The sequence below is a fragment of the Artemia franciscana genome, chromosome 4 (assembly GCF_032884065.1).
Source record: "Artemia franciscana chromosome 4, ASM3288406v1, whole genome shotgun sequence".
NCBI lineage: Eukaryota > Metazoa > Arthropoda > Branchiopoda > Anostraca > Artemiidae > Artemia > Artemia franciscana.
The window spans coordinates 25253098-25280234 of NC_088866.1; the positions used below are offsets into that span (position 1 = coordinate 25253098).

General features: G+C 35.3%; 1 protein-coding gene and 1 non-coding gene across 5 annotated transcripts in view; both read left to right on the forward strand.

Annotated features, from left to right (window-relative positions):
* Positions 1–26020, forward strand: part of LOC136026197 (uncharacterized) — a 59028-nt gene extending 33008 nt beyond the window's left edge. For 3 of the 4 annotated variants that reach the window (XM_065702523.1, XM_065702522.1, XM_065702519.1), the window contains 3 exons: positions 4251–4358; positions 8482–8587; positions 19901–26020. In XM_065702523.1, the coding sequence (XP_065558595.1) occupies positions 4251–4358; positions 8482–8587; positions 19901–20445 (759 nt within the window). In that variant the 3' untranslated portion in view covers positions 20446–26020. The remainder of the gene's footprint in view (positions 1–4250; positions 4359–8481; positions 8588–19900) is intronic. The other variant, XM_065702520.1, reaches the window with a different exon arrangement.
* Trnas-uga (transfer RNA serine (anticodon UGA)) lies at positions 17125–17206 on the forward strand. Its single transcript has one exon. It is a non-coding gene; the product is annotated as a tRNA-Ser (tRNA).
* Positions 26021–27137: the final 1117 nt, after the last annotated feature.

Genomic DNA, 27137 nt, shown 5'->3' on the forward strand with positions numbered 1-27137 from the left:
ACGGAGTCAAACTCAAAACGAGCAGAAATTAACATGAGTAGGGTTTAAAACCCCTATGCCTTCCCAATGCCAGAAATTAATTTGCACTTTACTGAAAAAAATACAAATGAAGGTGTATTGTCAGTTTAATATGCATGTGCTGATATTTATTCCTTAAAATGTTAATAGAATTAGATTTATTAAAGTTATAAACGTGGAAACATTTAACTGTTTTTTTTTTAGTTTTGCCCCTTAATACCCTTAGTTTTATTAATAGCAATAGTAGCACCAGTAGTTATAGTAGTAGCGGTAGGAGGACTAGAATTAATGATATTAATCTTAGCTTTAATAGCAGTAGTAGTAGAAGCAGTAACAATAATAGTAGTAGTTATTGTAGGAGTAGAAGCAGCAGTATTATGATGCAAATATTGTCTTTTGGTCAGTTCAACATCCCCCACAACAAGCGTTGTAAGTTTTAATTTCACACATGATACTGTTTCTAAGATATTGTTGATATGCCCTTTTGAAAACCTGCATACGGATGGCTGGTTGTCATCCGTAAAACAGAAAGTTTCAGAAATAGTCTCTGAAAATTTCACCTTTATACCCTTAGGTATAGTTGTAATCGTAGTCACTGCTTTAGTATAACTTCTCAACATAATACAATTAGCCATTGCTATGATATTGTCGATTTGCTCTTTTGATAAGCTGTATATTCTTATATTTCTTGAAATTTTCTTCTTAATGCTCTTAACCTTACAAGTAGTTGCGATAGAAATGGTATTTGGAGCAATAGGAATAGTAGTAGTATCACTAGTAAATGTTGCAGTAGTATTAGTAGTGGTGTGCACATATTTCCTGTTGGTCTAATAAGCTTCCTTTTTAGTATTCTCTGAGGATTCCTTAATACATTTAATACACAAATCAATTCCGAAGATACCCGATTTTGACAATTTAAATGCACATAATGTCTTTTGTTAGTTCGAATTTGCCATGAATATTCTCTCAAGTTTTACCTTCATAGACCTATCGTTAATAGCACTATTATCACAGTAGTTTTGGCGGTTGTAGAAGTAATTGCAGTGTTCGTGTTGTATTAGTAGTAATAATAGCAGTAGTAGCAGCAGTATTAATAGCGGTAGTAGCATGTGCATATTGCCTTTTGGTCAGTTGAACATCGCTTTTATAATGCCCTGGAAGTTTCACCTTGACACGTTAAGCCGATCCAAAAATATTGTTGATGTGCGCTTTTGACACCCTTTTGACGCCCTGTTCACCTTAATACTGTAAGCCTTACAAGTTGTTGCAATTGAAGTAGTAGTTGGAGTAGTATAGAAGCAGTAGTATTGTAAGTAAAAGTAGTAGTGGCATTAGTGTTAGCATTGGCATGCATATATTACCTTTTTGTCAATTGATCTTCGTTTTTAAGTATAATCCGAAAGTCTCAAATTAATACCAAAATCAATTCTTGAGGTACTCCCTTTTGACAATCTGCATGCGCTTAGTATGCTTTAATTTAGTTCAAATTTCCTCTCAATATTCTGTCAACTTTTCACTTTCATACGTGTAGCCTTAATTGCACTAGTATTATGCTGGACGTAGGAACAATAGTGGCAGTAATGGTGTATAATTATTAGTAGTAACAGTAGTAGCAGCAGTATTAATAGTAGTAGTAGTATGTACATGTTGCCTTTTGGTCAACTGAACATCCCACTCATGATGCCCCTAAAGTTTCCTCTTGATATGATAAGCCGTTCCAAATATTTGCTGATACGCCCATATCAGCAATCTGAATGCATATTGTTTATTTTGATTTAGCTCAACTTTTCCCTCAACGTTTAATCATATATTTTTTTTAATACCCTCAGTCTTAGCAGTACTCGCTATAGAAGTTGTAGTTGTAGTGATAGTACTTGTATCAGCAGTAGAAGCAGCGGTAGTTGTAGTAGTAGTAGCGTACAAGTATTGCCTTTTTGGTTAATTGATCATCTCCCTTATCATTTCCTGAAAATTCCAAATTAATATACTTAGTCGTTCCTGAGCCACACCCTTTTGAAAACCCATATACACTAACATGTTATGATTTAGATCAACACTCCCCTCAAAATTCACTGAAAGACTCATCTTAATGCTCTTCGTATTTTGCCAAGGTGGAAGTCAAATATGCATACCCTAACATGTATTCTATAAAAACCTTATATGCCCCAGGGCATAGCTTAAAGCCCTTGTCCTGGGGCTCTGAGGGGTTGTGCCAACCCTTTTTATATGTTCTTTGGACTATTTTGAACAAAATTGCCATCGCATAATTTCAATCAGATGCGTTCGGTGAAATAATGGGTAGTTGGAGGGAGGGGGGCGTGTTGTCCCTATCACTGTTGACTCTTAAAAGGGTACTAGAACTTCCAATGTCACCCAAATAAGCCACCTCTAAAGTTTGAGCAACCATCCCTTCCATAAGAACCGTAAATGCCCCAGGGGCATAACTTACAACCCTCGCCTTCTGGTGGTTTGTATCAACCCCAAAAGCCTTGTTATGTAATTTTTGGACTATTTTTAATAAAACGACTGTCTCAAAATTTCTTTTGGATGCATTTTGGGAAAGCACAACGTGTTTGTGTGAGTGTGTGTGTGTGGGGGGGGTAGTTGCGCTCTGATCACTTTGACTCTTAAAAAGGGTACTTGAACTTCTTATTAGCAATCCAATGAGTCCATTCCAAAGTATAGACGACCACCTGTTCTATACGAACCTTATATGCCCCCAGGACATAACTTACAACAACCCTTGCCCTGGGATCCGTAGGGGGGTCGTCTTCTTTATAGGCATGATTTCCAGACCATTCAACTATGGTGAACAAAATTATCATCTACAAATTTTGATAGGAGGTGTTAAAGGGAAATGATGAGCGTAGAAGAGGGGGGGGGTCTGCTTGCTCTTAAATCACTTTGACTCTTGAAAGGGGCAATTTAACTTCCAATTTTGAATCAAATGAGCCCCATCTGAAGTTTGTACGACCACTCATTCCATAAAACGTTATATGCCCCCAGGGCAAGACTTACAACCCTATCCCCATTTTACTGGGGGGGGGTGTCAACCCTGGAGGCATTGCTATATGTTCTTTGGATAGCGAAAAAAAATTTGAATTTTTTAGCGAAATCGCTATCTCACAGTTTTAATCAGATTCGTTTGCTGAAGAGGATTAGTCGGGGGGAGAAGCTAGCTGCCTTCCACCACTTTAGACTCTTAAAAGGGAATTGGAACTTCTGATTTTCAACCAAGTGAGCCTCCTCTTAAGTTTGTACATTTGTTCCCTCCCTAAAAATATTAAATGCCCCGGAGCATAAATTACAACCCTCGCCCTCAAGCTATTGATATTGAACTATTTAAATAAAATGGCTGTCGGAAAATTTCTATTAGATGCATTTCAGGGCAACACGACATGTGTGTGTGTGTGGGAGGGTGGGGGTGTGGCTGTCCTCCTATCACTTTGACTCTTGAAAAAGGCACTAGAGCTTCTGATTACCAATCTAACGAGTCGCCTCCGAAGTTTATACGACCATGCTTTTTATAAAAACCTTATATGCCCCCAGGGTAAAACTTAAAACCCTTGCCTTGAGGGTTGATGAAGGGGAGGGGGCTGCCATCCTCAAAGACATGATTTACAGACCTTTCAACTACGCTGAACAAAAGTTTCGAGAGGTATCTCGCAATTTTTATGGGAAGTGTTTGGGGAAATGACGGTGTAGGGGGCACTTGCCCTTGATCACTTTTTCTAATAAAAAGGGCAATAGCCCTCTCAATTTCCAATCGAATGAGCCTATTTTGAAGTGTCTACGACAGCGCTTTCTATGAAAACCTTATATTCCCCAACGGCATAACTTACAACCCTTGCCCTGAAGGCTGTGGGTTTTCATCCTCAAAGACATAATTTCTGGACCTTTCAACTACGCTGAATAAAAAAGCTATATCAAAATTTTGATCAGAAGAATTTTGATTAAACTTAAGTTTAAGCTTGAAAAGTATAAGTCTAAGCTTAAAAAAGATAAGCTAAAAGAGGTAATTCTAAGCTCAAAAACCTGACTCCTTAAAAATTTGTTAATGCTATTGTATAATTGTACAAATAAACAATTGCGATAGGACTGTACAAATCAGCTTAAATAAAATTTTAAAGTTGCCACTTCAGACAATCTTATAGCTGTGAACAAAGCAATTTTTTTTGTTTTTTTTTTTTGTGCATCCTAGATAGAAAATTGTATTTTTATCAATCATTTAGGAAACCTGCAAACACATGGTGGCAAAGAATTCAGACCCCACTGAAGAGGTTGTTCCCTGTGAATTCTGTCAGGAATTGGTTGAATTCAGCCGTATAGAATCCCACGAGGTGAAGTTAATTTACTGTTTCTCATTCTCTTATGTCACTAATACTCTCTCCCTTTCTCTTTTTTTTCTCTCTCTCTCTCTTTCTCTTTCTATCTCATGCCCCGTCTTTCTCTCCAATATATTTTTGCCACTGTTTGGTGTGTTTTTTAGCCTACCCTTTGAAATATGCACAGCCCTGTGTCGGTTTTTATGACAGTTGGTATTAAACAAGTGACATATAGCGATTACAAATTTTGTCGTTCTGTCGGTGTGTCTGTCCTGGTTTAGTTAGTTTAGGCACTTCCAGATAAGCTAGGACGATGAAATCTGGCAGGTGTATCAGGGACCAGACCATATTAAATTAGAAATAGTCGTTTCCCTGATTCGACCATATGGGGGGGGGGGAGTGGGGGGACGGTTAATTCAGAAAAATTAAAAAAATGAGGTATTTTTAGCTTTTGAACGGGCGACCGAATCTTAATGAAATTTGATATTTAGAAGAATATTGTGTCTCAGAGCTGTTATTTTAAATCCTGACCGGTCAGGTGACATTGAGGGAGTTGGATGGGGAAACCTAAAATTTTGGAAAACGCTTAGAGTGGAGGGATCGGGATGAAACTTGGTGGGAAAAATAAGCACAAGTCCTAGATATGTGATTGACATAACCGGAATGGATCCGCTCTCTTTGATGGAGTTGAGGGGGAGGGTTAATTCTGAAAAATTGGGAAAAATCAGGTATTTTTAACTTACTTTTATGAATGAAATTTCATATTTACAAGGATCTCGTAACTTAGATCTCTTATTTGAAATTCCGATCGGAACCAGTGTGATTGGGGGGAGTTGGGACGGGGGGAACCGGAAATCTTGGAAAAGACTTAGAGTGGAGAGATCAGGACGAAACTTGGTGGGAAGAATAAGCGCAAGTCCAAGATACGTGGCTGACATAACCGTTCCTGATTCGCTCTCTTTGGGGGAGCTGGGGGGGGGGGGGGTTGTAATAAAAAAAATTAGAAAAAATGAGGTATTTTTAACTTACGAACGGGTGATCAGATCTTAATGAAATTTGATATTTAGAAGGATCTTGTGCTTCAGAGCTCTTATTTTAAATCCCGACCAGATCTGGTGACATTGGGGGGAGTTGGAGGGGGAAACCGGAAATCTTCGAAAACGTGAAAATTGAGGTACCTTTATCTTACGAAGGGGTGATTGGATCTTAATGAAACTTGACATATAGAAAGATTTTATGTCTCAGATGCTCCATTTTCTTGGAAACCGGAGATCTTGGAAAACGCTTAGAGTGGAGAGATCGGGATAAAACTTGATGGGGAGAATAAGCACAAGTTCTAGATACGTGATTGAAATAATTGGAACGGTTCCGCTCTCTTTGAGGGAGTTGGAGGGGGGGGCGTTAATTCAGAAAAATTGAGGTATTCTCAACATAAGAACGGGTGACCGAATCCTAATGAAATTTGATATTTAGAAGGAACTCATGTCTCAGAGCTCTTATTTTAAATCCCAACCAGATCTGGTGATGTTGGGGGGAGTTGGAGGGGAAACCGGAAATCTTGAAAAACGCTAAGAGTTGAGAGATCGGGATGAAAATTGGTGGGTAGAATAAGCAAATGTCGTAGATACGTGATTGACGTAACTGGACTGGATCCGCTCTCTTTGGGGGAGTTAGGGAGGGTCCAATGCTTTGGTGAGTTTGGTGCTTTTGGACGTGCTAGGACGATGAAAATTGGTAGGCGTGTCAGGGACCTGCACAAATTGACTTGATAAAGTCGTTTTTCCCGATTCGACCATCTGGAGGAATGAAGGGAGAGGAAAAATTTGAAAAAATGAGGTATTTTTAACTTACGAGCGGGTTATCGAATCTTAATAAAATTTGATATTTATAAGGACCTTGTGTCTTAGAGCTCTTATTTTAGATCCCGACTGGCATTAAGCCTCTGATTTTCCTTTTAAATCAATCTATTGATTCTTAGAATTTTGCTAGAGCTCACATCGTATGAGCTCTTGGCTCTTCCGGCCTCATCACAAGTGCCATATCTCTTATCTCTTGTTAATTCACTTTTGGCTTATTCGTATTTTTAGCACTATAAAAAAAATTTATGAAAGTTGGAATTATAATTTGTATTATATGGAGAGGATATTGATTTTAGTCGTCCACTTTTTTCTTTTATTAATCTAACTATCCAAATTGAAAGTCTGTCTAGTGAAACCTTTGCAAATATGTTTAATTGCTGGTTCCTATTTAACTCAATTACCGTTCAAAACAACCTCAAAAAATTCAACACTCATTCAGTTCGGCCCCCTGTTATTCAACCTCAATTTATCATCACCACCTTAAATACTCGCTGAAGACGTTTTGGTCCTTAAATAATTGCGACATCGAATAGCAACTAATATTGATAAAACCCTAGAGGCCTTCACTGAGCATTTAATTATCTTCCTCAAGGTTTGATTTTGAAATTTTCATTAAGGGGAGGGTCATCGCAGAAGTGACCCCGTTCACCGATGTAAGATAATAATATCTAAGCAGCAAAAGTTAAAATATTTGTATAATTTCAAATATTTTATGGGATATTTTATGTTAGAGTAAACTTGATTAACAAACCCAAATTTTATTTTAAGCTCTTAATATACTGTTATTCTCTAATACTTCACTTTAATAAATAAGTAAAGACACGCATCAAGTAGTTCGTGGAAACGAACGAAGTAAAGAATTAAATACTACCACTACTAGCAACTCTCTGCAGCACCAAGGCGCCTGAGGCAAACACAACTGCGCGTGCTTCTCCTCTATCCCAATAAGTACAGAACACCTCCTGCTTATAATGTAGTAACCAATACTGTAAAAAAAAACGAGTCAGAAAGAAGTTGATTTTATAATAAGTAACTTTAATTTCTATTAATAAAAGACAGTAAGAGCTGTAATAAATAAGTATGGCCTGGGATGAGATTTCAATTCCGGATAAAGTTAAGATATAATTAGCAGTAGTGTCATAATTAGCATTAATTAGCGATTGAGCTGTTTCCTGTTTGGATGGAAAGGGACGAGTTCTGGAATTAGTGAAAGGCGTTTGAAATTGTTTTATATAACTTTTTAAAATTTTAAGTTGGGGGCCTGGCAAGAAATTAAATTCAAATAAATCATGCCATTTAAACATCAATAAAAAATAAATATTTAAAATTCCTTTTTTAAGCGTTTAATTTGTCCCATTTAATTCAGAAAACGAAACAAAAAGAAAATTGGCAAAAAATTAGTTTTATAGAAACCAGAAGATCTGAAAACCTATTAAAAAAATTGAACATTTTACTAAAAATAAAAAAAAGCTAATTATTTATAATAAGTTAAGTGTTGAAGAACTATTTCTAACTGATAGTACAATAGTATTGCAATACTAAATGTGTGGTAATTATTGTAATATTAAATACCTACTATCCTTACCTTAGATCCGCCTGTGCCGCCAGAGGCACCCAGGACATCCACGAGACTTCGCCAATCTTTTCTGAATTGGGCAGCTGCGTATAAATACCTGCTATAATATTATTTAACCCGCTGTGAAATTATTGACTGCAGTATATTCAGGTTGTCCAAAGCGTGTATCTGCAATGTCTTGGGGACATCTAACGGTATTAGTTTGAAACTTTCTGGGGTGTTGAACTACATCATAAGACTGTTTACATCCAGGGTTGTCAAAATAATGTATCTACATTATTTCAGAAAGGATAAGGAACTGATGCCAAAAAATCGTAACTGTGGGTTTTGAATTCTTGACTGAGAGGTATAGGGACAGCAGAAAATGTTGACATGTTCACGAGTATGCTGGAATGTAACCTTCGGAGTTTTTTTTTTTTTTTTTTTTTTTTTTTTTTTTTTTTTTTTTTTTTTTTTTTTTTATTGCACTTTTGAATGTATAATCAGTTGTAAGGATGGAAACAATCATCATCCGTCACTGATGATTGTTGAAAAATGTTATAACTACTGTTTTGTTAATAGATTTATCTTTTCGTTAAGATCATGATTACTGATTTTAATACTTATATTATGTTTATATTATTTGCCAATATTTGAATATTATAAAGAATGAAAACAAATCATTCATGCGGCGTGAATTGTAATTACTATTAAATAATTATAGGTGTTCTGTTCTTCAAGTTTCGAAAGCACTCGAGGTAAAGGAAGAGGAAGGCGACCAGAGATTAGAGGTTCAACCAAACCAAGATACCCGATAAAAACTGGTGAAGGTATGGATTTTTTTATTTTTCTGGTTTTAATTTGGCAACCAATAACTGGCTTGTGGTTTGTCTTCCTCTTCTTCTTGTTTGAATTATTATGGAGACGCCTCGGTATAAATTTGTTATTGGAACTGAAGCCCGGGCTTTGCGGTTAGTTGCTGGAAATGAGATCGAACTCCGGGTTCGGGATCGCTCTTGAAATGGAAAGTAAACCAGTGCCCTAAATGAAAGACCGATTATAATCGAATGAAGAAAGGGATGTTTTATTGGGATTTAAAAAGAAAGGGTTTCATTCAAATAAAAGTAAAAAGTGAGGTTGAAATTGAAAACGAACAGAAATTACCCTATAAATGGAGGGGTCGTAACAACCCTCTTCGTGTTATGGTTTCACTAGTGGGTTTTCCATTGTCAGCTGCTCTTAGTAAATAATTTGAACTGTATATTAAATTTTATTAGGTCATTTATTTAAGATTTTTCACCAATAATTTATTCTTATGGAGACTGTTGATCAACAATTGTTGATCTTACAGCCAATATCTAGTTTGCGGTTATGTCATCGATGTTTAAAAATGGGTGTCAAATCAAGTATTTGATACCAGTGCTGTTTTGGTAAGTAATATTTGAGGACATTTCAGTATTCTTTGTTTTATAATTTCTCAGATCACGCTGCCTTTCCATTTACAAGTAAAATGCAATGAAAATAAAATTACAGGACAAAATTTTAATGAAGACAGTGAAAAGTATATGTAGCCTATATATATGTATATAAAAGCAACTTAGAAACAATAGGGACAATTTCCCTATAGAAACAATTTTGTTTCTAAGTTATTTCTGTTAGATATAGAAAGGCAGTGTGGTCTTCGTCGCTATATATATATATATATATATATATATATATATATATATATATATATATATATATATATATATATATATATATATAATATATATATATATATATATATATATATATATATATATATATATATATATATATATATATATATATATATATATAATAAAAATATAAGAAAAAATATAAGAAAAATAAAAGAAAAAATATAAGAAAAATATATATACAGAAAAAAAATATATATATATATATATATATATATATATATATATATATATATATATATATATATATATATATATATATATATATATATATATATATATATATATATATATATATATATATATAAACAGAAAACAGAAAATAATATATAAAATAGTTAACCCATACTAACCCATTAAAGCTTACTTCACTTCTGAAAATACAATCAACAGTCAAGAAGTACACCCAAAGGTGAATTCGTCGAACAATTCTACCTATTGTATAATGTGTCTAACTCAGTATACCTATTTAATTTACTTATTTCAGTATACTTACTTCATTATCTTGATGTTAATTAAATAAAAAAAAACAAGTTTTTTAAATGAAAGTAAGGAGCGACATTAAAACTTAAAACGAACAGAAATTACTCCGTATATGAAAGGGGCTTTTCCTTCTCAACGCCCCGCTCTTTACGCTAAAGTTTGACTTTTTCTCTTAGCTCTACATTTTAAAACAGTAAAAAACTTTAGCGTAAAGAGCGGGGCGTTGAGAAGGAAAAGCCCCTTTCATATACGGAGTAATTTCTGTTCGTTTTAAGTTTTAATGTCGCTCCTTACTTTCATTTAAAAAACTTGTTTTTTTTTTATTTAATTTCTGAACGTTTTTGAATCAATGCATGTTTTGATTTTGGCTCTCCGAAGAGGAATAATTAAAACGAAATTTGTAAATTTTTTTTTTGGCTAAATTGCTTTCTCATAATTCTAATCGAGTGATTTTGAGAAAAAAAGAGCGGGAGAGGAAGCCTAGTTGCCCTCCGGTTTTCGGTTAATTTAAAAGGCAACTAGAACTTTTATTTTTCTACGAATCTTTTTATAAGTAAAAGATATACGTAACTTATAAATTAGCTTACGTAAAGAACTTTTGTATTATCATGTTTTTATTACATATATGAGGGGGTTCGCCCCCTCGTCAGTACCTCGCTCTTTACACTAAAGCTTAAATTTTGTCCCAATTCATTAAGAATGACCCCTGAATCACAAAAGCCGCAGAATAAATAGTTGAAATTACTAAAAATACTTTAGCGTTAAGAGCGAGGTATTAGGAGGAGGTGGGCCCCTCATATGGGTAATAATTTCTGTTCGTTTTAAGTTTTAATGCTGCTGCTTACTTCCAGCTGAAAAAAAAACTTTTCCATATTTATTTTTTCATTGTTTTTTTTTAAGTAATGCTAGTAAATCCTGCGCTCCCTTCATGGAAATTTTCTTCCCCCATGACAAATTCCTCGATGGAAAGTTCCCCCAGCATATCCTCCTCTTCTCAACCCCTGCCTCCAACCAAAAAATCCTCCTGAAAACGCCTGTACACTTCCCAATAACCATTACTATATGTAAGCACTGGTCGAAGTTTTGAACTTGTAACCCCTCCCACGGGGACTGTGGGGAAGTAAGTCGTCCCCAAAGACATAGTTATAAGGTTTTGGACTACGCTGAATAAAATGGCTATCTCAGAATTTTGATCCGTTGACTTTGGTAAAATAATTAGCGTGGGAGGGGGCCTAGGTGCCCTCCAATATTTTTGGTCACTTAAAAAGGGCACTAGAACTTTTCATTTCCGTTAGAATGAGCCCTCTCGCAACATTCTAGGATAACTGGGTCGATACGATCACCCCTGGGAAAAAAAAAACAAACAAACAAATAAACACGCATCCGTGATCTGCCTTCTGGCAAAAAATATAAAATTCCACATTTTTGTAGATAGGAGCTTGAAACTTCTACAGTAGGGTTCTCTGATACGCTGAATCTGATGGTGCGATTTTCGATAAGATTCTATGACTTTTAGGGGGTGTTTCCCCCTATTTTCTAAAATGACGCAAATTTTCTCAGGTTCGTAACTCTTGATGGGTAGGACTAAACTTGATGAAACTTATATATTTAAAATCAGCATTAAAATGCGATTCTTTTGATGTAGCTATTGGTACCAAAATTCCATTTTTTAGAGTTTTGGTTACTATTGAGCCGGGTCGCTCCTTACTACAGTTCGTTACCACGAACTGTTTGATATACCTATTTTGTAATCCTATGTAGGTAGCCGTAAATATAATTAATTTGTTTCCAAATCAACGTTGGTCTGGTCAGAAGGTAGTTGGAAGCCATATTGCCAGTCTGTAAGTCTCTGTAATGTTTTTTTTTTTGTTCAACATGAAAAGTTGAACCGCTGTCTGAAATATGAGGGAAACGGAAAAGGGTGTGGCCTAAGACTGCCTTCTACGCCACCTGGTGTATATCTAGAATGCACCTGTATTTAAAACTCTTATGGCCTCAAGAGCCACATAAATAAATTCTTGTTATGAGTTGATGCTACCCGGCTCGAGTTTCCTGTCAATATCATTTGCTGTTCACTTTTTAAGTACAGTTCACACAGCAGATATTCCTGTTAACTTTTATCATGGTTGCAGCAGAAGAGACATGGCCCAGGCATCGGAAAATTATAACACTGGTTTTGAATATATTTACAGATGTAAAAGAATTGGCACTGATCCAAAAATTGTAACTATTTTCCATGTTAAGGTGGAATGTGATGACGGAGATGAATTTATGGGAATTTCAAAAAAGAGCTTGCAACGCTGGAAATGTATGGGGGATCGAAATAAAAAGGTATGCGGGTGGAATCGTTCTGGTCGAAAAAATTGATCAAAGGTATTCAGCCTTTCATCTCAATAAGGGAACAAAAATTACATTTTAGCATGAAAGAGCACTGATGTGTCTTTTTTATTCTGGCACTAGAGAAGCACTGGAACATCGTAAAGAAGTGTTTAATGGCTAATTTGACAGCCTATGCTGATACTTACTTTTTATAAATTTCTCCTAATAACACTAAATTCAAATTAAACTTTTTCGAAAGAAACTGCATTTTTATCTACATGACGATGTTTTATATGTTGCCATGACATCAAGCTGTCGTAGCTGCATCCAAGTAAGTAACAAACCATGGCCATACCCGAAAAATTTAAACGTGTTTAAAAGAAAAACTGATACAATACAAGTGTGAAATACTTGCCAGTTCTCCCTGATTCAGGCATCCATTGTTTAAATTAGTCTTAATAGTAACATGTTATTTTGGAAATAAATCAATCGGAATGTCAAAAAATACCCCAAACCTCTAAAAATGGCGTCATACCGTAATGAGAAGTACATCGTTGAAATTACCATAGCCAAAAACTTTTTATAGGAAAATTGCAGTCTCTTGGCTTGAACTACAAGGAAAATTACTTTTTTGCATGGGTAGCTGTGATGTGTCCTCCTTTTTCTGTTCTTGTTTTCTGGGAAGAGCAACTTATATTGAAGCCTAAAAATACGGAAGGGCTGAACGACGTATTAATGTCCCTCAAGGAGCGTTCTAAGTTCTAAATTTGCTCTTGAAGGACAGAGTTGTCGTTTTATCTGCATCGACAGTGACCGGAGACAGCACTTGAAATAATGAGTTCCAGGGGACTGTTTTTAACCTGTAAAATAAGTTCTAAAATGGTGAATTATGTCTTAGGAGGATGCTTTGAAGGAGAATAAGGGTTTTATTTTTGGTACATGTTAATTCCTACAATAAAAATCCTGCTCATTCTTCGTCCACCTTGGTATGTTCAGGCTAGAATGGGAACAGGAAGTGACGTACCTAGGATATCCCCGCCTCCAAATTTATAGTTTTTTTTTCGAATTATGAGAAATTTTCTTGAATTATCAGACAAAATTTATCCATCTCCCGCCCAAAATTTGTTATCCCCCCCCCTGAAAAAAATCCAAGATAAGTGCCTGGGTCCGTGTGTTTTAACAGGAATACTCGAAGAACGAAGTTCTTCGGAAGAGGTCATCATGCCCAGTGAAAGAAAAAAGGAGGGACACGGGACGGATGATGGGAAATTGTATTTGTTTTTGACAATTCAATTGTCAAAGACAATTGTATTGTCCTCCTCCCCCCTGAAAAAAAAAATCCAAGATAAGTGCCCGGGTCCGTGTATTTTAACAGGAATACTCTCGAAGAACGAAGTTCTGCGGAAGTTCTTACGGATGATGGGAAATTGTATTTGTCTTTGACAATACGATAAAATAGTTTGTTTTCGAAATTTCATTTCCTCTTCAAAACTTGGTAGCTGCTATTCACTTTTTTATGGGGGGGGGGGTCTTTGTTGTGTATTATAGACCTGAATTGCTTTTAGTGGATCGTTTAGGCTTTAATGAGCAATGGTGAACTCGAACAAATTAATGAAGGTATCTGTATCTTACTTTATATAATTGATAAGTGTCCGTAAAATCCAGCCAATCAATAGTGTGAAAATTGTCACCTGATGTTGTCAAATGAATGACTGGAGTTAGTGTTTTCCGGAGTACTTTACAATCAAATTTTGTAGGTTTTTGGATGATTCATAGAGATCACGTTTTTTTGCCTGAAGGCAGGTGTTTCTTGCCTTCGTCAACTTTCATGCTGCGTTTGACTCACTGAACTGAGAAGCTCTTTAGTGGATTGTAGAATCGACTGGTCTCCATGACAAATACTGTAGACTCTTCAAAGCTCTACATCACGGTGCAGACAGCTGTGTTCAAGTCAACCACCGGCGCAGCCCATTCTTTCAAATCACAACAGGAGTGCGTCAAGAATATGCAGTGGCCCCGGAGCCCCTCAATGCCATCATAGACCACATCATGACAAAGGCGACTTCACATCTTAGTTTTGGGCTCAAGTTTGGGGAATGCATCATCTCAGATGCTGACTTTGCTCATAACCTTGCCATCCTAGCCGAATCCATGGATCAGCTGCTGGAAGTGCTTATGATTTTACGAGAAGAGGCCACAAGCTTGGGACTGTAGATAAACCGGGATAAAACGGAAATTATGGACATAGATCCTGTCTTCTCCTACTGTTAATACTCCAATTAGCCTAGACAAAACATCTAGCATTGAAGTTGTCCAAAGATTCATCTACCTGGGCTCTACAATTTCCTCAGATGGTCGTTTCTGCCCGAGGTGCAAGCAAGGATATCGAAAGGGTCTTCTGCCATGGGTAGGCTGAACTGTCATCTTTGGTGAAAACCGAACATCAGTCGTTCAACTAGATTACGGATTTTCAACGCCCTTGTCGGTTCTGTAATGCTTTACGGAGCTGAATCATGGCATGCATCAACTGCAACATTAAAGGCCATCGATGTATTCAAGACGAAGAGCCTGAGAATGATCGAAGGTCTAAGGAAGTTTAATTTCATAAGTAATGAGAAGCTGCGGCAGCTCACCAAGCAATTCTGGTTTCCTATCTAAGCAGCTGAGTGTACCTTACTATGGTTCGGATACCTACCTCGAATGCCCGTACACTTACCCGCAAAGATGATCTTTGACTTTAGCCCGACGAAAGCCGGTCTGAAACGACCCCGCGGCCGACAGAAAAAAAACGATTATCCGACAGTCTGTCCAAGTTCCTGACGGTGGCAAACATCAGACCGAGTGAAGCACAAACGCTCGCACTGTACCAAAGCCGATGGAGGAGGCAGAGGTCACTCTCTACGCCAAGTAGCGCCTGGCAGGAGACCTAAGTCAAGCAAGTCAAGTCAAGAAGGCAGGGAGTCTTTTTCATTATAGAGAGATTCCATCATCAGTAGGTTTCATTAAAAGTTGAAGAATATTTTACGTACTTCGACAAGTAGATCCTGTTTTGTCTCACGGCTGGGGGACCAAGTTGAAGGGGACTTGGAAATTTTATGTAAGGGGTAAGATGACTAAAGGTTTTTCTCTGTCCTCGCAAGAGTTTTTGCTACGGTTTTTCTCTTTTCTTATGTCTTGTCGCTTTGCAGTTTCTTTGGCCCATCGGTCGATAAATAAAAAGAAAATGACAGCATGATTTTCTTGTCAATAAAGTGCATAGTTTGGTGAGACATAAAAATTAGAAGGTTCGAAGATGTCAATTGCAAAAAAAAATGTTTAAATCTTTGCAGGTTCAAACTTAAAATGAGGAAGTAATGCTTTTTTTTCCAAATTACGGTTTGTGATTTTATTTTTCCTAGAGCCATGAAACACATGAAGTAACGTTTTTACCATCTCCCTGACTTCGTTCTTGTACAAAGGAAGGCGCAAAACCAGATCTATGGGTTCGACTTATTTGATGATTACTAACTAGTTGGGGATGATTACTAACCGTCTTGTATAGATTGTTATCCTCCCAGGCTTGAGGCATCTTGTCCTCACCTTTGGATATTTTTAAAGTAATACTTAAGACCAGGGCACCATTTGAAGGAAACCCTAAAATACTAAAAACTAATTAAAACAGTCACAAGTGCTTACTTATCTCATTCCTAAGGACACGTTGCTTCGCTTTACCCCTACTTCCCCCATTTTGCAGCAATGGTGGTACTACACGAAAATATAGGGGGGGTATATTTTTCAAAAAAATGTGGGGGGGGGCAATTTGGTGTTTTTTTAAAATAAAATAGCAAGTAAGGCATTTTTAATGAAAATTTCCAATGAAGGCATTTTTCAACCTAAAGGGGGTGGTAGGGCGGCAGAGGGTTCTCCCCAAGACCTCAGTGTGCCCCCCCCCCAGCTGAAATTTAGTTTCTGCAAAAAATCTTGTCAAAAATAAGATAAACATGCCTAATTCAAGTATCCAGGAAAAACACGTAAGTTTTGTTTTGTACATCTTTGCCCTAATTGTACTATATAGCTCATTTTTGATTTTTCACTTGATTTGGGAAAATTGGCTCCAACTTTGTCCCCCCAGGATTTTAAAGAAAATTATGGTACTAGAGGAGAGATGAAAGTCCCTCTGACCCCTCTCCCAAATGGTGTCAATGCCTGGTGGATAAATGTACAACCTTCTTGATATATTCCCATTGTCAAACACACAAAGCCAAAAGCAGTTTAAACGGTGAAGAGAAGAGTAGCGTTATTGTAAAATGTAATGGCTATGTATTGAATACTGCATATTTATTCCTCAAGGGAGGGGGTAAAGTGGAGTAATGCACCATCAGGATTGAGATAAGTAGGTATTTATGATTGTTTTAAAGTAATTTTCTTGATTTCTTAGTGTTTCCTTCGAGTAATCCCCAAGTTTTAGCATTGCCGGTTTTAACGTGCACGGATGTCCCCGAAAATTTTCCCGGTTAAGACAATGGTATGATTTCTAAAATACTAAAATGCCCCTAATCTAGAGTTCCTTGGTACCTTTTGCAGGCATCCTTCGACTTCAAGGGGGAGATACGCCTGTATTCTAGGGCTATACATGGAACCACTGGATTCACTTGCAACTGAAACGATTTATTTGATAAGTCCTCACATTGTTGAAAAGTTCTCACATAGCAGCAATGGAATTATGTATATATTTACCAATTTTCTGGTTGTCCGTCTATGAAGAATAGTAAATAGCCTAGTCTATCACCAAAATTCATTCAGTAGTAAAGTCTCAGCATTATTAAATTTGTTTAATCACAATAATCTTCCTCGTAGAATAAATGCAAGCAGTCGTGGCCGAGTGGTTAAGGCGTTGGACTTGAAATCCAATGGGGTTTCCCCGCGTAGGTTCGAATCCTGCCGACTGCGAATCTTTTTTAATAAAAATAGAAATTTTTTCGCTGACAAAAAAAAATATAAATACATGTATATAGACATTAGAACATGGGTTTACCTGAGTTTAGATTAAGCTGGGTATAAGCCTGGAATTTGTGCTATTGAGAATGAAGCAATTGTTAATAAAACAATATTTCCTTTGCATTTTACAGTGTGTCACTCTTGTTTCATCCCATGTACAACGCTGACGAAACCAAAAACGGAAAAAAACACATGGGAAATACGTAATTTGCGGCGGTAGCTAGTAGATAACAGGATTTGGAAAAAAAGTGGGACCGACTTGTCCAGATTTGCAAAAAAGGGCTACCTTTAGTTTCCCTCTAGAAAATCAGCCGCTCGGCTTTCTTCCAGCTAATTTTTTGGACATAGTTGCCATTCTACGCAAAGCAAAGAAAATGAATACACTAGACCTTTACAAACAGGAAAAAAAAGATACCTAAAAAAGGAGAATAGGGAACTAGAAAAGTGCCGCAGCTTTTGCAATATAAAAGAAAGAATCGAAATTAAAGAGGAGTTGATTCAAAAAAGAAAAATACAAAAAGTATCAAGGTTTTCAAAAAAGTGATCTTTCTACACTCTAAAGTGTTCCGGTGTCATCCAAGGTGAAAAGGTACTGAAAAGCACCAAAAGTGTCCCTTTGCCAATTTGTTCAGGAGAAAAACATTTGAGATGTGTTCTTTGGATCTAAACAAGTCAATATTATAGTCTGTGTATTTTCTATGCTGTCGGTGATCGGGTTAATTTCTTTGCAGTCCATCCTTACTATGATTAGGGTTTTTTTACGAATATTACTGCAAATTTTATTTCATTGATCGACCTGGCGATCAATCATTGAAAGCTGTGCTCATATATAGTTATAAATATGCCATGGCTGCCCCACACTCATGTGTTTCTTTTTTTATTTTGTTCATTTTACTCTCATTATTCTTTACTTGAACTACTAAGGACATCAAATTAAAAACATTTAATGCGCTCTTGACCCACCTTAAGTCTGTTCATGCCTGAAAACAGCGATGTTGAAAGATTTATATTTTGGCGCTTTCAAAATTATAAAATTTATAGGGCAATATCTTATTTTTGCCGATGTTGCCTGGTTGAATCGTGAAACCAAATAGGCAAAATTAAGTAGTTAAATTTGACTACGCTAATCATCCGTAAGAACGGTAATACTTACAATCTGTTGATTCCTACACCTCCAAACCTCCTAAGCTGTTTGGTTAGATTGCTCTGTACTTTTTTAATTTTTGCCTTTCATATTTTCATTTTATTTTTATTGTTTTGCTATGTTTCACTTCGCTTAAGTTTTTATATCTTTTTTTGCTGAAATTTGCCCTTGTTTTTTTCGTTAAATCTGGTACCCACTACTGCTATAAACTGCATAACTACAAGGTATTTGTGTAGGTTTCCACTTAGCCAATTCCAACAACGAGATATAATTGTCACTTTTCTTGGTACTTTAACGTTAAAACCCAGATTAAGAGAAACCTGCCTTGGTCAGGAAACTTCTTTGTTCCTTAAGGTTTTGCTTAGCTTGTATTACACTAGATTGACAATCTTTGAAAGTTAATTTCTTAAAAAGATGCATGCATGAAGTTTAGCTGGGGAGATGATTTCTTATGGATGCATTGACAGTTGTTTCTCCAATGTGCCCTCGTCTTCAGACCTCTTGGAATTAAAATAGAAGGAATATTATTGAAATATAGAAAAATATAAGAAAAAGAAATATATATAGGAAAAGTTGTTTCTCCAATGTGCCCTCGTCTTCAGACCTCTTGGAATTAAAATAGAAGGAATATTATTGAAATATAGAAAAATATAAGAAAAAGAAATATATATAGGAAAAGTTGTTTCTCCAATGTGCCCTCGTCTTCAGACCTCTTGGAATTAAAATAGAAGGAATATTATTGAAATATAGAAAAATATAAGAAAAAGAAATATATATAGGAAAAGTTGTTTCTCCAATGTGCCCTCGTCTTCAGACCTCTTGGAATTAAAATAGAAGGAATATTATTGAAATATAGAAAAATATAAGAAAAAGAAATATATATAGGAAAAGTTGTTTCTCCAATGTGCCCTCGTCTTCAGACCTCTTGGAATTAAAATAGAAGGAATATTATTGAAATATAGAAAAATATAAGAAAAAGAAATATATATAGGAAAAGTTGTTTCTCCAATGTGCCCTCGTCTTCAGACCTCTTGGAATTAAAATAGAAGGAATATTATTGAAATATAGAAAAATATAAGAAAAAGAAATATATATAGGAAAAGTTGTTTCTCCAATGTGCCCTCGTCTTCAGACCTCTTGGAATTAAAATAGAAGGAATATTATTGAAATATAGAAAAATATAAGAAAAAGAAATATATATAGGAAAAAAATTCTTCATCAAGATGATGTCGCCCAAATATTTAGTTTATTATACGACTTTATTTCTGTTTGTTTCAAGTTTTAATGCAATCGTTTACTTTTCCATGGAAAATATTTTTTTTAGGAAAACTTTCTATTAATTGGTAGAAAGAAGGAATTGTTTAATTTTACTTAAAATCCCACGTCAACGCAGGTTCTTTCATAGGACTTTTTTTTTGTGTTCTGGACTCTTTTTTTTCGAATTTTTTTTTCTTCCAAAATTTTATCGTAGGATTGATCAATATATAACTTCGTTTTTATAGGCTCCACGAGAGACTGGGATGAAAATGATAGCTATGAAACTGTCGGTGTGCGACGCCCATTTGGTGGTAGACACCCACCAGGACTTGGCCAGCAGCGTCGACCACCTACACCAAGTCGAGGTTCGTTTAAGTATGGTGAAAACGGCGGCTATGAAACTGCTGATACTCCAGACCCTTTTGGTAGTAGACAGCCATCGGGACATGGCCAGCAGAGTCGACTAGCTTCACCAAGTCCATATTCAGCGAAGAATGATGGAAATGACGGCTATGAAACTGCCGATACTCCACACTCATTTGGTAGTAGACTGCCACAGGGACCGGGCCGGCAGTGGCGGCCAGCACCGCCAGGTCGGGGGTCAATGAGCAGAAATAATGACATGACTGGACGACACAGACAGACTGGTCAGTATCAGTGTCCTCAAAACAATGAACGTGAGAATTCTTCCAGTGTACGTGGCCGGGGAGAAGGTACCCGGTATGGAAATCGTAGGGGAAGACGAGGGTCGCCCTCGAAAACCTCCCTCTATCCTCAAAGATATTATTAGAGGGGTGTGATAGAAGGTATAAGATGTTGACACTTTTCAACCCATTGGGTGATATATAAAAACAGTAACTTATGCTTCGAGAACTTCAAAAGAGTTAAAAGGATCTTGATTATAATTTGTGTTTGTGACTTCAAATACTGCATGCTTCCCGTTTATTTTTTTCAGTTAAAAAAATAATTATGATACGATGGAATATTACATAGATATAATATGTAATTAGATCAATATCCAATTATAATGCAGAAGGAAGTCAGTGGATTTTTTGGTGGGGGGAGGGGGACACTAAAAGTATTTATAAATACTGCCCTTGTGTAGAAAGGAAAGGGATGCTCTTTTTATAGAAAGGGATGGTCCGATGCATGGTTCTGGCTCAAGAAATAAAATAAGTGATTAAGATAAAATTGTTTATGGGAATTGGAAAGGCGATTAAAACTATTGTTTTACGCAACTCTTTTTGTAACAAAGACAAGAATTCAATTACTATGTTTCTTTTTCCAGATTCCAGGATTTTATGTAATTGTTTTTAAATTTTCTGATCGAAAATCCAAAAGTTCAGCCTGCAAATTCTGAAAGAGTGATGCACCGAAACTGTGGGCGTTAGAAAAATTTGAACTAAAATTTTCGAATATCACTTGAAGTTTTCCATTAGAAAGCATTCATAAAATCTTAAACTTTACTTTTAAAATATTCAAAATTTTTAACTTGTAGAAAAAAAAGATTAGAAATAATTAGACAGAAACTCTAATGTAAAATATCTAATTACCTTTTCAAATTCACTATAAAAATTTATGTTACGATTAAAAGTTTTTTTTTTTTTCACAAAAGAAATGCTATTCCTCAGTATGCTGAGATCCTTGATTTTAATTTTATCCTCCCTTCATACGACTGTCTTTCCTTTTGCTTACCTTTTTTGTTGTTTCCACTTACATTTACATGAATTTGGGAGCCAAAAAAATCGTGAAATTCAAATAATTACACAAAAACTAAGTTCACAGCAATTTTTCTCTTATCGCAAATCTAGATAGAAGGATTTTAGAATCTATTTTTTTATTATAATTTTATTAAATTATCAGAAAATAATAATCAATTTAATATTAATAACATTAATCAACTTAATATTAATTTAATATTTGTTAATATTAATTGATCATAAGTAATTTTATATTAATAATTAAATTAACAGCAATAATAATAATTTTTCATAGCACTTTCGATGCTTGCGAGGCCTACACAAAACATTTCCAATTCCATCAAAACTACTGAAAGTTTTAGCCCGTTGATAATGTTGATAGTTTCTTTTTTGTGTGTTTTATGACTTTGAAAGCTGCTTATTGCTACAAAAAAGTCCCCTAAAAATATTTTAATTGTGAAATACTTGTGTACTGCAGAATGACTAGTAGAGTTTATTACACGGAGTTTTGCCTTACTCTGGCTGTGTTTCTCATTTTTATATTTTGATGAATTTTCAAATAGCTGCTTGTTTCTCAAGAGATGGTTATTACCTCCCCTGTCTCCTTCCTGGCAGCGCTCTTGAAAAGGAGTATCATTGTCTTTATCCCTTTATATTTGACATCAAGGCCGTGTCCAGGGAAGGGGTAGGAGGTTTACCCCCCCCCCCGAAATATTTGTCCGGCTCCTAAAAATGTAACAGAAATGCATATATTCACGTTTTTGATGCCTTTTTTAGTCTTTTGTTTAACCTCCTCTCTCCTGAAAAAAGAATACCCAGCCCTCAAACAAAAACCTAAATATGTTCCTGTTTAACATAGATAAGGTAGTTTAGATAAAGATGATATTTTTTCTTCCTTTTATGGTGTTTAAGCTTCGGGGCCTCTTTTAAGCTAACTCGTAAATATTTCCTTATTTAATTCAAGCATATTTTCACGCTTTTATTTACAAAAATCCGCTTTAAAACGTTTTTTTTTTTAAGCAAAACGAAAATAATGTCTATTAAAACCAGTGTGAGTGATAAGTTAGTAAATTAGACGTTTTTTCAAGCACCAAAGAAAAAGTTCTTTCAGAACCTTGTAGGTTTTTTGTCTTTCAGTGTGTAAATAAGTATGACATTTATTCTATGTTTCCCCCTGTAATCAACTCCTTTAATTTTGCGGATTGATGAAAGAGTAAGAGGGGTCTTTTTTTCGGTCAGACTGAGGCATGAATATTTGTGGTTGTCATTGATGGGATGCATCTATCTTCCTGTTATATTTGAAAGCCAAAAAGGTTTCAGCTGTCAGATTGTCCTGAATTAGATATTTCCATAAGTGCCAAAAGGAAAGTTAATTGAGATCCTAGTAAGAGTTTCAGTGTGTGAATAAGTAAGGTTCGTATTCTATTTTTCCCCCTGTAAGTTGGCTTTTCAAACTTATCAGTTGATGTAACAGGGGCCTATGATTCGACAAGGTCTAGGCATGAATATCTGTGTCTGAATCAAGCATGGGCTGTATTTATCCTCTGACACCTGAACTTTTTTTTTTTTTTTTTTTTTTTTTTTTTTTTTTTTTTTTTTTTTTTTTTTTTTTTTTTTTTTTTTTTTTTGCTTAGTGAGCTCTATAGAAAGAATTAGTTTGCTAAAGAGGCAGACGAACGAAACCGAGTTAGAGACCCATATCACAAATTAAAAAGTTTGAAATTGTTAAATTGTTTTAATTGGATGCTTCTAATAGTACCAAATAGAAGGTCTGATATCCTTGCAAGGTATTTTCGTTATCTTTCAGTGTGTAAATAAGTGTCAGTCTTATTCTTTTCCCCCCTCTAGGTTACCTCTTTAATCTTATGGATTGATTTAAGATTAAGGGGGATCTATTATTCGATCAATATATGTTCCAATATATGAATCAATATATTATTCTATTAATATATGTGTCTGTGTATTTATCCTCTGGTACCACAATTATTTTAATTTTTAAAGATACCCCTATTATTTTACGGGCTGATGTAAGAGTAAAAGGGGTCTATTGTTTGATCAAATTTAGGCATGAATATATGTGTCTGAATCGAGGATTGTTTGTATTTCTCCTTCTGACATCTGCACTAATATCTTTTTTCTTTTTTGGGGGGGAGGGGATAGCGCGTACCAATGAAAGTGTTAGTTTGTTGAAGAGGTAGACTGGTGAAGAATTTAGTTGGGAGAAGAATTCTGTGTTTAAAACCAATATAAAAAAAAAACTAAAAAGCTATAAATTGTTAGGTTATCCTGTATTAGATATGTCTAGTAGTGCCAAAGAGAAAGTCTTTGAGATACTAGTGAGGATTTTGTCTTTCAGTGTCTAAATAAGTGTGATACTTTATTTTATTTTTTCCCCTCTATTCCACCCCTTTGATGTCATGGGTTGATGTCAGAGTAGAAGTGGCCTTCTTTGGTTAAAATAAGTGTGTTTTAATGTTGAATAGACATTTTTAAAATCTAACCTAAACTAATTTTTCCCTTAATCTCCTAGTAGGGAAGGGTGACTTTTGGACCAACTTCGGTGGTAATTTCTAACTTAGTTATGTAAGGTCTTTAGTAGGAGTGGATAGAACAGATAATTTCTCTCAAATTATATGTGGATGCTCTTGTACTGCTCATAGGACTTGAACTTTACAACAACAACAAAAAAGTTGAGAAAATGATACTTACAATCTTTGAATAATTTTTCAAAAATGTCTGTTGATATTTAATAAGTTTTGATTTACCTTTGACTCTCTGAAAAAAAAAACACCCTCCTTGAGCACACAACTGATCCTTAATAAAAATTAAAAAAAAATTTCTTATCCAGCAATATGATGTGGAGCATAACGCCTTTTGAGTTGCTGCTTTCGAATTGTCGCATTCATTATAATATCTATGGGAACAAAGAGTACTTTTCAGGGGCTGGTCCTTCTTAAAGCACTAGACCAAAGGACTGAAACCTCTAAAGTGCTTGGGCTATAAACTGAGCTACAGATACGATATTGATTATAAATAAGAATTTAAATTCAATACGAATAATATAAAATCCTGAATTATAAATACGATATCAACTTTTTTTTTGAAATTTGGTCTTAGGAATTGAAAACAGAAACTGTAAAGAATAGAAGCTATTCTATGGATAGTAAAATAACCATCTGAAGTATATCAGGCTACACATTGGGTAACTCTGAAGTGATAGAATCTTTTCAAAGGGTTCTTTCAATTATTTCAAGTTATCTATACTCCTTATTTCCTCTTTAGATATGTCTATTATTGGCTCGTATTAGTTAGGTATACCGTGGTAAAAGCCTGTGGTAAGAATTTGCTAGTATGTTTCCCTACTTATTCTCAATATTATTATGTTTGTAAGAAACCTTAGTTTTTAAAGGGTGGCACCCTTTAAGGGTGCCACCCAACGGAAAGAGGTGCCATCCAACGCCAGAGCTTTGAAGCTTGATACTGTAGCGATAAATCCCATACATCTTGAACGCTTTTATTTTGCTTCTTTTTTTTTGTTTTTGAAGATATAAAACATGTAGATTGCCAAAACAATTTACACAAGCTGAATTTTGCTTCCATTAGGCTTACCAGCTAAAAGTGAACTAGCCAAGATTTTCCTTAACCAGCTAATCTAATCCCTAGCTAATGTTTGATTAATTTGTGCAGTCTTTATCCTGACTTGAAATAACTATTGAAAATAAAGAATTCTGGCTAATTATCACTTACTAAAAAATTTGATCTGCATCTATTGCATTGCAGATTGATAATATAATCATCTGGTTTCCTTTCTTTTTTAGTTAAGTCGTTAGATGATACACTGTCAGGAGTGCTATAGATTGTCCACTCGCTTTCACTCACCCTCAAAATAAAATAGTTAGATCAGCACCATTTATGGAAGCTTCAGTATTAAAGTGAACCAAGTCCGTTGTTTTAGATTTTCGAAGAACTGTTACTACATTGAAAGCTAATTGCGGAAACCAGCGCATTAACAAGCCAATCCCTAACTCATTCATTGACCAAAATGTTTCACTAGTTTCTAAAGTCCGTCTAAAGATTTTAATTTTCTTTATAACACCATTAAACCAAATCAACTTCGTTTTTTATTATCATTATTCTATATTGTTTTTAACAAAGTATTCTCGTTTGTTTATTATCCTTTGTTTCTCATAGACCATTTTTACTATTCGTCAGAATTTTACCTTAGCATTTAAACAATTATCTTGCAAAATTATGACTAGAAATAAGGATTTAACTCAAGGAGTCCTGGACTTGCTTCACTTTAGTTTTGAACACTTTATATGGCTATTGCCTCTGCTGTATCGACTGCTGAACTCCGGAGAAACTGCCAGACGTCTCTAAATCGTTTTGTTCTAGTTCAAAACGAAGATATCGCCAATTACTCACCTACTTTAGTAACTTCAAATTGTCAAAATTTGTTATACCTGATAATTTTGAATTCTGGACATTTGCTAGGGTTTTTTACTAACTTTAAAATTAGCTAGGTTTGCATTTTTTACCTCCTATATACTCTTTCATAAGAAACTGCTTTCTAAGTCCGCATTTGGTGCTAATGCCTTCTTTAATTTTGTGTTTGTTTATAACCTTTTTGTGACTCTAATACCTGAATAAATATATAAATGGGAATTCTTTTTTGATAGTTCCTCATTTTGAACTTATAGTCAGATTTGCTAGGTAAATCTTATAGGACTGATTACAAAAATTACAAGGTATTGAGTTATTTAGAAGGGGGTTGAGACTTGTACCCCCATCCCCTGGAATTTTTCTCAAATTCGTAAAAACGTAGCAAAAATATATATAAAGAAGTTTTTTTAATAGATTTTTAACCCCCCCCCCCCCGGACAAAAGTCCTGCTACAGCCTTGAGAGGTATTTTGAGTCCAGATTAAGCCCTCTCTTAAGTGACGTACTAAAATTCATAAGGATTCTAATCCTTTGTAAGATTATGCAAAAATTGCCGGAAGTGGAACTAAACTGCCTGTAAGGAATTCAAATCTAAAAACGGGCGAGGAGCGTATTAATTTGGTTTCTAGCGAAAGTAAAGATATTTTTTTCATATTTGTGCTAGGTTCTTTAACGCTTTTCTTCGTTTTTAACGCTATGCTGAGCAAAATCTAGACTTAAGTCTAAACTTAAGTGTCCTATGCCAAGTTGGTGATAATACTCGCTTACATAAAGTAAATTGAGTGCTGAAATTACGCTTAACCGTGTCAGACTAACCATAGCAATAACCATTCGCACAGAAATTCTTATGAAAATCAAGACTTTCGAAAGTTCTATGGGCTGATACTTTTTACAGGAGCTCATATGGTTTAAAATCATGTTGTTTTAGATGATAGTTTGCCAATTGTAATTAAAAATTGTGCCTCATCGGTGACGATATCTCATCAATATCTCGTCTGATCCTACAATGGAATGTGGCATTTACCTTGACATGGATAGAGAGAATTGTAAAGTGTTAGAAGACAAAACTCGAATTTGTCTTTAATAGCTTGCATACACGCCATCTAACGTTTACCCTCCACAGTTATAAAGTTGATTATACCAAAAAAGAAATATATGTTGTATTGTTTTTTTCTTTTCTTGCTTTGTTTTAAACTGGGTCGAAGATAATAAGAACCGCTTTTGCCAAAAGGGTGTAGTACATATATTCCTGCTCACTTTTAAAAACAGCTAGTGTTCTGTGTACTAACTTAGCCCTAACCTTTTTATATTAAATAAGAATTAGGCTAGATACCAAGAGA